This window comes from Podarcis erhardii (genome assembly GCF_964252035.2).
Source record: "Podarcis erhardii genome assembly, chromosome: 9".
NCBI classification, from domain to species: domain Eukaryota; kingdom Metazoa; phylum Chordata; class Lepidosauria; order Squamata; family Lacertidae; genus Podarcis; species Podarcis erhardii.
In genome coordinates, this window is record NC_138512.1 from 23308172 (window position 1) to 23319440 (window position 11269).

At 42.3% G+C, this 11269-nt stretch overlaps 1 protein-coding gene across 4 annotated transcripts in view; it reads right to left on the minus strand.

Moving 5' to 3' along the window:
* MICU3 (mitochondrial calcium uptake family member 3) overlaps positions 1 to 4058 on the minus strand; it is a 40241-nt gene extending 36183 nt beyond the window's left edge. For 2 of the 4 annotated variants that reach the window (XM_081875851.1, XM_081875850.1), the window contains exon 1: positions 3455 to 3807. In XM_081875851.1, coding sequence (XP_081731977.1) covers positions 3455 to 3763 — 309 coding nt within the window. In that variant the 5' untranslated portion in view covers positions 3764 to 3807. Of the gene's footprint in view, positions 1 to 3152; positions 3249 to 3454; positions 3808 to 3963 lie in introns of those variants that run through there. The other 2 variants (XM_081875852.1, XM_081875853.1) reach the window with 2 other exon arrangements.
* Positions 4059 to 11269: the final 7211 nt, after the last annotated feature.

Consider the following 11269-nt stretch of genomic DNA (forward strand, 5'->3'; position numbering starts at 1 on the left):
TCAGATAACCGATCTCCGGACATGATTGACCTTAGATAATCCTTTATCCTTTTTAGTCTAGAACATGAATCTTTTTGCGAGTACAATTTGTAAACATTAACACATGAACAATCTGAAAATTGCTTCCATATTCTGAAAAGCTGTCCGATTTTTCTCCTGGAATATAATATGACACATATCTTGGTGGCTGAAATTTTCTTTTTCAGGGTGACTTTGTTTGATGGACAGGTGAAAGAATTCAATGATGAGACTAAGGTCAGCATCTTTTGGATTCTATTGCATCAACACCATTGTGAATCTGTTCCTTGATTACTTGCGGGTTCACAAAAAAAAGAAAATTTATTAGCTGCACTCCTGTACACTATTGCTATTCTATCTAGGTTGGCTTCAGGAGCATCAATAACAGGGATAAATGAATATACACTAAACTTGTCTCTTGGAGAAAGTTCATCCAAGGCTTCAGGTTCTGTCCCATCACTGGTACAGTGGTACCTCGGTTTACGAACTTAATCTGTTCCAGAAGTGCGTTCCTAAACCGAAACCATTCTTAAACCGAGGCATGCTTTCCCTAATGAGGCCTCCTGCTGCCAATGTCCTTCCACTGTTCGGATTCCATTCTTAGACCGAGGTAAAGTTTGCAAACTGGGACACTACTTCCAGTTTGCAGAGTTCGTAAATCGAATCGTTCGTAAACAGGACTGTTCTTAAACTGAGGTACCACTGTATTATTATTTTTTGTACTCTGTTTCTGACATTTCCTTTGACAAGTTATTGCTTTATATCCAGTAGAGTAAATTTTACTTGCTGTTCAATTTCATAAAAATTAGACTGAGTGTTTGATATGAACTGCAATAGTGAGCTGTAAATATTTACACATGTGCTGAATGAAATTTGTGAACTTTGGAATACCTTGCTAACTTTATGAAATTGGTCTAGCAAATGTGTCCAAAGGTGAAGCATTAAAATGAATTCAAATTCTCCCATTTTCTGCAGAAGATCATAGTTAAATATGATTGTAAGCATAACTTTCACCAATAGTTGCAGTAGCTTTGGTGAGCCTCCCATCTTGTGTCTGATAAATGTTGAGTAACTTTTGACTCAAGAGACAAGAATTAGCATTGTCCATCTTTTTGTAGAAGCTGGGTTGGGGGAAAGCTCCTTTATTGTGGGGAAAAAGTCACTGCATCTAGGCAGGAGTCAACTATGGTTTGTCCAACTAGATTTAGGGAATGTCCAGTGCATGCAATAAACTCTGTAAACTTGTTCCTTTCTAGAACTTTTTGTTGAATGCTGTTATACTTTTTCAGCCATATTGGCTGCATTGACATATGGTTGTCCTCTACATTTACTGAAATCTATTTTCAAGTTCACTGACGTAGTTAAGTATCAACTCACCAGTGTGAACTTTCAGCTCAAAAAAAATCATCTCTAGAAAACCCATCTCTAGAAAAATGTACCCCAAAATGACAGTTGATCAACACGGGAATCACCAGGGGTTGAACTGACTGATAAACTAAAATAACCTGCTTGTTTGATGTTGCTCAGTATTGCTTCTCCAACTGTATTAGCCATCAACTGGATAACCTCTTCACATATGGTTTTGGATAAGTATAATGGCTGACTAGAAACTTTATGTGAGCACATGGAAAAGGACTGAATTTGACAACTCACAAATCCAAGAAGTTACCATTTTTTGATGAATCAAATGTTTCATCATCTCCCCTAAATGCCAAACCACATTCTTTCAAAAGAGAAGTCACTGGGATAACTCACTGAAGTACGTGCCTCCAGTAATCCTGCTCTGCTTTGATTTGATCTTTGATGTGAGCATTTGACCATAATTTCTTGTTAAGTATGTTAGCATCAAGTTCAAATTATTGTTTCCTGTCAGAATGGAATAGTAATGATTCAATGTAGATTTGTAGCTCGTTATAGTAGCATCACTTAGTTTTGATGTAACAGTTATAAGTTGCTTTTTTTTTTTTTACTATATCTTAGTTTTAATGATCATTAATGATAATCTGTATACCATTTTGAGGGTTTTCTTTTTAACAACCAAGCCATGTATAAATTTTATGAAATAGATGAATAAGTAATATGCCAATTGCAGAAAACTTAATATGTCAATTGCAGAATACAATCTCCTTCCTAGATTATCTGTGTTGATACTCCACATACTAGACAAGCCCACATAACAAATGCTAAGTCTGAACTGCCCAACTTGGGGTTTACAATTACATGGATTGCACCTTATTTAGCATGCACAAAATTGTGACTGCTTCTCTTGTAAAATCAATAAACATTTTAAAAACTGGCTTTTGACAAACACCTGTACAATAGCCACTGTTACACCTGTATTGAATTAAATATTAATAGTTCCATTATTGTTGTAAGAATCACCAAGTACATTGTGATGTCAACAGGGCTACTTCTAAACTGCTCTGGATATTCATATTCATATTTACTACATAGACAAGAATCTGGACATGCTGTCACTGGCTGCTAAGCTTTTAAAATGAGTAACACAGATCAGCTGGCAACTTGATAACCTTTCTTTACTTTCTAACAGTGGGGAAGAAGTGTAACAAAAATATTCTTCCAGGCAAATGTCTTTGCCGATTGTCAATTTCCTTCTTAAAGTAAAAAGTGTTGACTGTCAGAGTGTGGTGGAGAGGATGGAGGACCATTTCAAAACACTTAACCTACACAGACAACATTTCGCATAACGAGATGCACACAAAAAACCACTCATGGTGTCTATTTTGCTGTAGGTACAAATGCAGTAGGCCAATCAAAGCATCCCACCATGTGCAGGTGTAATGGAGCCAGCTGGTGGGAACATCAAAGAGATCATCCGAAGAGGCTGCCTTTTGTATTTTCCTTTAAAATCAACGGAGCTGCTGCATAAGCCACTCTGGGAACCTAAAGAGGTGGGATGAACAATACAAACCACACACAAAGGCTCCACTTTATGGGGCTGGGGGAGGGAGGCGAAATACGTAGCAAACTGCACGACGAAGCAGCTCCGCTTGACAAGCGGTGACAAGGAAGGACCGTGCCAAGAACAGAAAGGGGAAGAAGAGCTCCGCCAAGGCCGCAGCATCCTTGGCAAGGCGGCTCCCATTTCCCCCCGAGCAGCTCGTCTCGCTTACCCTTTTGCAAAACAGCAGCTGCGCCAGGAGACGCTGACCCAAGCGAAGTCGCTGCTGCTGCGGCGGCAGGTGGCGAAGGGCGCGACGCCTGCAGAGCGAAGAAGGAGCCGCTTGCGCCTGCTGCCGACGAGGCTCCCGCCCTCTTGCAGGCCGGCGGCTGAGGCGCAGGCAGCCGTGCAACAGGTAAAGCGCCCGCCCCAGCCGCCGCCTGAGCCTGGGAAGCGGGAGCTGAGCTTGGGCACAGAGCATCCCCTGAGGGCAGCTGCTCTGCCGAGCGCCCCTCCTCCTGAGGAGACACCTACCGTCGTATCCCTGGCAGCGGCCGCGACAGGGATGGGCAGCAGCGCGCGGGCCTGGCCGGCCTCGCCGCTCCGTCCCTTCTGCTGAGGTGACGGCCGACGCTCGTAGAAGCGCTGGCAGACGAACCAGGCGAGCGCCCCGCCGGTAGCGCCCGCCGCCGCCGCGGCGCCCAAGCTGCTCAGCGGCGCCGCGCTGCTGCCCGGCGGCCGGGCCCTGACACCCCACAGCCGCCTTCGGTGAGGCAGCTCCGAGTCGTTGCCGTTGGGGAGGCGGCAGCGACGCCACCTCAGGAGACCCCGCAGCGCTGCCATAACTGCCGGCCCGGCGGACTTGACAGAAAAGAGGGAAGCCGCCGCCGTCGCCGCCGGAGAAGCCTCGCGAGAGGCTCTCTCGCGCGCGAGTGTTCCCCCCCCCCGAATCCCCGTTATTGCTCCGCCCCTCTCGCTCCCCTCCCTCAGGTCTCACTGCCCTTCCTTCAGACTAATTACTCGCCTCAGGCCACAATACGTACAGTGATCACTCCCTTTCCCCTCCACAATTGCTGGTCTTGAAGGGACCGGCAGGTGCAGGCAGCCCTAGACGTGTCTACTCAGAAGTAATCCGCACTGACTTGGAATTAAAGGGACGGCTGTGGGATTTAGGGTACAAACGGAGGAAAGTGCGCCTTTAATAGCTGGGCAGAAGAGGGAATGTCAGCAGGTGCAACGACACACCCGCTGAGATTTCTTATTCTGAACAATTGTTAAGGGCACAGGAGCCCTGTTCTCTTTTTCACTTGGTCACCCTAAACAGGACTGTAGTGTGTTCCCAAGCCTCGGTCTCCAGTTGTTTCCCCCCCCCCAGACTACAATTCCCATCATCCCTGACCACTAGTCTTGCTAGCTAGGGATGATGGGAGTTGTAGTCCAAAACCAGCTGACAACCCAAGTTTAGGCAACATTGTTTTAGAAGAAGTAATATTGGAAACAATGCAGATTATAAATTCTTCAGGTCATGTTCAATCACCAGCCATATATGTCCTACCTATTCTCTTCCTATAGAGTGTGTGTTAAATTTTCAAACCCAGTTAAGAACTGCAGGATTGGCTGATTTGTTCCGGCCAAGGTGATCTATTCAGTGCAGTGCTGTTGCCAGATGCCTCTCGAAAGTTCATATAGGATTTAATTGTGATATTCACCTTCTGCTGTTCACTCTATCATCTAGTAATCAGAAGTACATTCTCCCAAACATGGAGGCTCCATCTGCCTATGATAGCTAGGAGCTGTTAGGAAAAACTGCTCATAAATCCGTCAACTTGCAACATTGGGAAGGTTTCTTATTAGCAGTTTTCCCCTTGTTGCCTAATGTTAAAATTTTCAAACTGACTTGGAGTAAGAGATTTACATTTATCACTTCCAAACATGTATGAATCAACAGATAGCTGTGCTGCTTCTGTTTCCTTGAAGTTTGAGTCTTCAGCCGAGAAGTTAATGAATTCAGTAGCACCTGCAGGCTAATCTTTTCAATTGGGGAAAAATGCACATCTGTATCTACTTTTGTCTGAATATGCTCCTCAGACCCTCCCACTGAGATGTTTGTTTAAGAACATAAGTTCATTTTAATCACATAATATTTTCAATCAAGTTGGAATTTTATACTATTATGTGCCTAATGCACATCTCATAAATGAATAAAGCAAAGGTTCAAGTGCCATTGTTGGAAACTTCATTGGACAACTACTTAACAGGCTTTCTAATGCATCTTATAAAAACAAAATTTTATTCAGACTAAGTAAACAATGAGATAAAAAAGCATAAATAACAATACATATATACCCACTGGGAATAGAAGTAGATGATAAAAGGGAAACTTGGGGGGTCGGACCCTAGAACTTAGCAAGCCTGAAAAAGGTTGTCTGTCTAGAAGGCTGTTTTTGGCTTCGTGCTGGTTTGCTTTATGTGCATATTGCAGTGTTTCACTGATGAATCTATGAGCTTTCAGTCAGGACCTCAAGTACCGTAAGTGTTGGATTTGTGTTTTCTTTAAATCTGAATTTTTATTGAAAGTTTTCAACATATAATACAATAAAAACCAAACCAATGTAAATAAAAATAGAGAAGAAATTATCACGTGATTTGCTTTGAACTTTCTCTCCATAAGCCACTGGGATGATGGCATATCCTTGCTATAGCCAACATGGGTTGACTGAAGAAGTCAATGTAGCTAGATGAACGAACACATAGAGAGACAAACAGATCCACAACTGCCACTACTGGACAGTGCATTTTCTTACTAAAAAATGGCTTAGCCTGGGTGTAGATGTGTATGATTTTAGTGGCGATACTGCTGTAGAAACAGTGAGCTGCCTCCTGCTGGTATCTTCAGCCCACAGCACATGATGATCCTCTTATCCTTGGGTCCTGAAGCTGTTTGCCTACACACCCATACTCACTTGTCCTTCCTGGTAGTGCTGTGATCTCATGTGCTTTTCCATACAACATTTTACTGCACAGGCAGTAAAATTTAGTTTAGTTCCAAAGCAGTGAAAGTCCCTAAATTATTGCTATAGGAACTCAAGAGTGGCTTGTAAGAATCATGTGGTCTGAGCTGGGAGCAAAGGCTTGATTACCGAATACCTCCCAAGGTGAGCTAAGCCTTTCAGGACAGCTTATTCTATGACAGTGTTTCTCAAACTTGGGTCCCTAGCTGTTGTTGGACTACAACTCCCATCATCCCTGCTAGCTAGAGATGAGGGGAGTTGTAGTCCAACAACGGCTGGGGACCCAAGTTTGAGAATCACTGCTCTATTGTATTAACCCCCGCATGATTAATTAGACTTAATCATGTTGGTTATATGAGGCTGGTTACCTCACAAGCAGAACAAGGAAATATCCCATGGGGGTAAAGTAGCACGAAGGGTTAAGGGGTTGGACTAAATGATCCTCAGGGTCCCTTCCAGCTCTACAATTCTATGATTCTTCTGTTGCCTTTCAGATGTCAGATTTTGATCTTGGCATTGTTGTTGTTTAGTCGTGTCCGACTTTGTGACCCCATGGACCAGAGCACGCCAGGCACTCCTGTCTTCCACTGCCTCCCGCAATTTGGTCAGACTCATGTTTGTAGCTTCGAGAACACTGTCCAACCATCTCGTCCTCTGTCGTCCCCTTCTCCTTGTGCCCTCCATCTTTCCCAACATCAGGGTCTTTTCCAGGGAGTCTTCTCTTCTCATGAGGTGGCCAAAGTACTGGAGCCTCAGCTTCAAGATCTGTCCTTCCAGTGAGCACTCAGGGCTGATTTCCTTCAGAATGGATAGGTTTGATCTTCTTGCAGTCCATGGGACTCTCAAGAGTCTCCTCCAGCACCATACATCAAAAGCAGCAATTCTTCGGCGATCAGCCTTCATTATGGTCAGCTCTCACTTCCATGATCTTGGCATAGGTGCACCCATACATTCTAGTAACACCAAATTTACTACCTATTATCCTAAGAAACTGTCACCACTTCTTTATCCCATTGAGATCATGGACATAATTTTGATGGGGTGTGACACTGTCACAGCCCTAAGCATCTCAGCTATCACTCCATATTTAAGGAGCTTCTTTTCCAAGGAAGTCTATTAAAACTATTTTCTTTCTGCACTGAAAAAGGCAGCAAAAAGTCTTTTAAACAATATGTTGTTTTTAGCAAGTGTCCACGTACTACATTGTCTATTGCAAACCATAATACTTACTTGTTTTGGGAGTTTAAAAAACCAAACCTGGATCACCTATATATTTATTCAATAGCATTGAAAGTGCTGCTCTAGGAAGTAAAGGGGAAACGATTAGATTGTAGAGTATACTTAAAGTAGAGTAAGGAGTTCTTGCAAAAACACTCTTCAAATATATTTAACTTCCCAAGATAGCAAGACAGAATGAGCAAAAATATACATACATATTGGAGTTATCGCTTCCCGTCACATGACTAGTGCAAACGGCAAGGTGAAAATAAGGCCCTTATCGTGTTTTCCCCAGTACTTGATAAAATGGCATAACTGCTTCCAGACTCAAGACATGAAAGGCTACGCTTGAAAGAGGTCAGTTTGTTTAGTATTTCACTTTCACTGCTATTCTCACCCTCTTCATATTTATTTTAAGAGCATTATATTGTGCTTTCAATAAATCTGATACCTTTAGAAAAATTATTGGTGTGGGTTAATTGCCTCACTGTGATATTTCTATTGTTTGCTATCCAATGGGAAGGTTGGATTTCCTAACCCCTCTGCTTTTTCCAACCTTGTGATTCTGGCCAAATTTCTTACTAAGGCAGGAGAAGTATAGGCAAGGTTCAGATTAGCCCAGATTATACCCATGTCGGTTGAAATATACTCAGAGTCGCAAAGTGATTTCATGCTCTTTATTCAGCTCATAGTGGTGAGGAGGAATGAATGCAAGTCCCCTCAAAGTATCTGCTTTATATACATTATTTACACAATGGGCTGCACATGATTGGCTAATTCCGGAATTCTACTGTAAGCCAATCAGGTTGTGGATTCTCTTCTATCTGGAGCATGATTGGGTGGTTCCTGCCAACCAATCATACTGCTGCATTGTTCTAGGACCAATCAGACTGCTGCATTCTGAATCCTATTGTTCTAGGACCAATCAGACTGCTGCAGTTTGGATCCTATTCGACTCAGTACATAACATTGGTCTTACTTTTAAAGACTGTTGAGCTGGAGCAAATCAGAGAGCCTGTCTCCTGATGCTATATCATCTATTACACACATAATCCTGCAAACTGGCTGGTTTTCCATTCGTGTTCCAGGCTCAACTGAAATTTCTAGTTTTGACTTAATGCTCTATTTGCCCCAGTATCTGCAAAAGACTGCCTCCTTACATATATCCCATCATAATCTCTTATAAACTAGCAAAAATGTATTCTTCTGCATCTTGAGCATCAGAGGAATGGTTCCTTCTCACCACTATAGAATCACCATTCCTCAAGTCTTACTAAGAACTCAGCCTGAGCTTCTCTTGGAAATCTTAAGATTATTCTTTTTGAAGTGGTGTGAAGCTCAAGGACATGTTTTATGGAATCTGTTTTCTAACTGGACAGTGTGTATGTTCTCTGTCTAGAAATGGGCTGGGCTAGAAGTATGAATGAAGAAATGAATAAATGAAATGATTAAACCAAATCTTAGAATAGGATGATCATCACCATCACAGTGCCATCCATGTATGTCTGTAGCAGACGAGGAAGACAGCCCCTGTGCCAGGAAGCTTCTGGTCTAAATATATGATCTTAAGGCACATATGACACCCAGGGGTGGCTGTTGGCAGGGTTCCTGCATTGCAGGGGGTTGGACTAGATGACCCTTGAGGTCCTTTCCAACAATGACTCTATGGTATATGAGATGATAATGATTCTATGATACGTCACAGTTACCTTGCTAAAAGCTAAGCCAATGCATGTCTGGTCAGTGCATGGATAGAAGACTGCTTTGAAACTGAAATCATGTCTTCCATTAAGTTGTGAATTGCCCTGAGATCTATGGAAATAGGGCGGTATAAAAATCTAGTAATAATAAAATTAATAAAGAAATAAAATAAATAAAAAACTTCTTTTGTTGTTGTTTAGTCGTGTCCGACTCTGTGACCCCATGGACCAGAGCACGCCAGGCACTCCTGTCTTCCACTGCCTCCCGCAGCTTGGTCAAACTCATGTTCGTAGCTTCGAGAACACTGTCCAGCCATCTCGTCCTCTGTCGTCCCCTTCTCCTTGTGCCCTCCATCTTTCCCAACATCAGGGTCTTTTCCAGGGAGTCTTCTCTTCTCATGAGGTGGCCAAAGTATTGGAGCCTCAGCTTCAGGATCTGTCCTTCCAGTGAGCACTCAGGGCTGATTTCCTTAAGAATGGATAGGTTTGATCTTCTTGCAGCCCATGGGACTCTCAAGAGTCTCCTTCAGCACCATAATTCAAAAGCATCAATTCTTCGGCGATCAGCCTTCTTAGTTTCAGGCTTTTCCCTGTACATCTGAGAACTAGCTGACTAAGCTCACTGACACAACACGATAACTGGATCATGTTGGCTGGGGAAACCCAGCCAGATGGGCAGGCTATAAATAAAAATTATTATTATTATTATTACTTGCTTTTCCTTGGAGATAAGGTGCAAATGAGGGCAGGGCTCCTCCTGAACCTTTAATAGTTGTGTCAAAGGGGGAATTTCAGCAGATGCTCTCTGCATGACAAGCTGCAGCTGCTGAGATTTTCTTTTCTACACCCTTTTCTAAGGATGGAGGAGCCCTCTTCCCTTTTGCATCTCGCTACTCTACTTGGGACCAACGCAGGAAGCATTTCTATGACCTGAAATAATATCTGTAGGCTCAGGGTCTGATAACCTGTTTCTTAATTATAACTATTTTGCTCATGTCCCCAATGTTTTGTACTGAGTTGCATTGATAGTTCAATTCTTCTGTCCGTATGTACACATGTTTTAAGATACAGTATATATCTATATATCTGAATGACATGGTGTGTGCTTCAATTGTTGGGGTGGGGTTTTCTTGTTTTGGGGGGAGTAATGCTATCTTTAAGACATAAGTGTACAGGCTCCCTGCACAATTGGTTTTCTTCAGATTCTGCAACTTTGATCTCGTTCTTTGATTTAGCCCTGCAATTAAGAAGATTTGGTTCAAAGCAAAAGCCCATTGGTTGATGTTTTACACTGATGTGATAATGTTTACACAGATGTGCTTTGAAAGCTCGATTATGAAGGATTTTTTGGGTCCAGCCACATGACAGGCTCCTGTTATTTGAAAGGTAAACTTATATAACATCTATCTGCAACAGCTTTCCCAACAAGTCTGCCAGCTCTCCCTCTCGCTCCCTCCTTTGGAAGTGATTTATCTGATCATTGTATTTAACATTATTTTCGTTTTGAGGTTTTAAATCCTTCCACAATAAATCACTTGCTTTCAACAATCTTCTCCTTTTTTTTTATCACTCAGGTGCACACAGGGCAGTACTTAGGACTACTGTGATGAAAAGGTGTTGCGTTACCTGCTTTAAGCCACCTGCCAATTAATTAGCCCCAAACCTCTCTCCAACAAATAAAGCAAAGCAGCCAAATCCATTTGATCTCCCAGATTTACATGGTTGGTGACTGAAAAGACACATGGAAAGAGACTTTGAAAAAAAAGAACCACCTAAGAAAAACATCACCCTATTCTTTCCCATCACTCTACTACTTTTGTTTTGTTTTGTTAGTTAAACAAAAGTGTAAACCCACTAAGCAATTTCCCGCCCCCACAGCCCTTTCAAGATTTGGTTCTGAAAGGTCCTCGATAGGGAAATAACATTTATCTAGATGAGAATATACAGTGTATTAAGGCGGGAAATAATACACTTTGCAATACTAGGGTTACATTAATGTTCCCAAAACACACGTGAACTAGTGTGTTTTGTACTGAGCCAGTCAGCGGACGAGATTCAGATTTTATGGATCTGGGAAATAAAGTTACTTTCTCCAACTTTAATATGCAAGTAATAAGCTCTTTCTCTCTTACAGGGTGATAAGGAATTTTTATAAAAAATATTGTAAACAATTTTGCACATGAAAGTGTGATTAACAATGATACACTTTTTATTTATATCCTACCATTCCTCCTAAAATGTCATGGATGTATCCAGTTAAGTTCCAGCTGGAGTAAACCCATTGACATGAACGAACCTAAGTTAGTCATGTGCATTAATTGAAATGGGTCTACTCTGGAGTATAACTAACAATGGATACAACCCTCAGAGTGGACTCTATGGTCCCTGCTCTTTTATACTCACCAAAACACCTGTGAAGC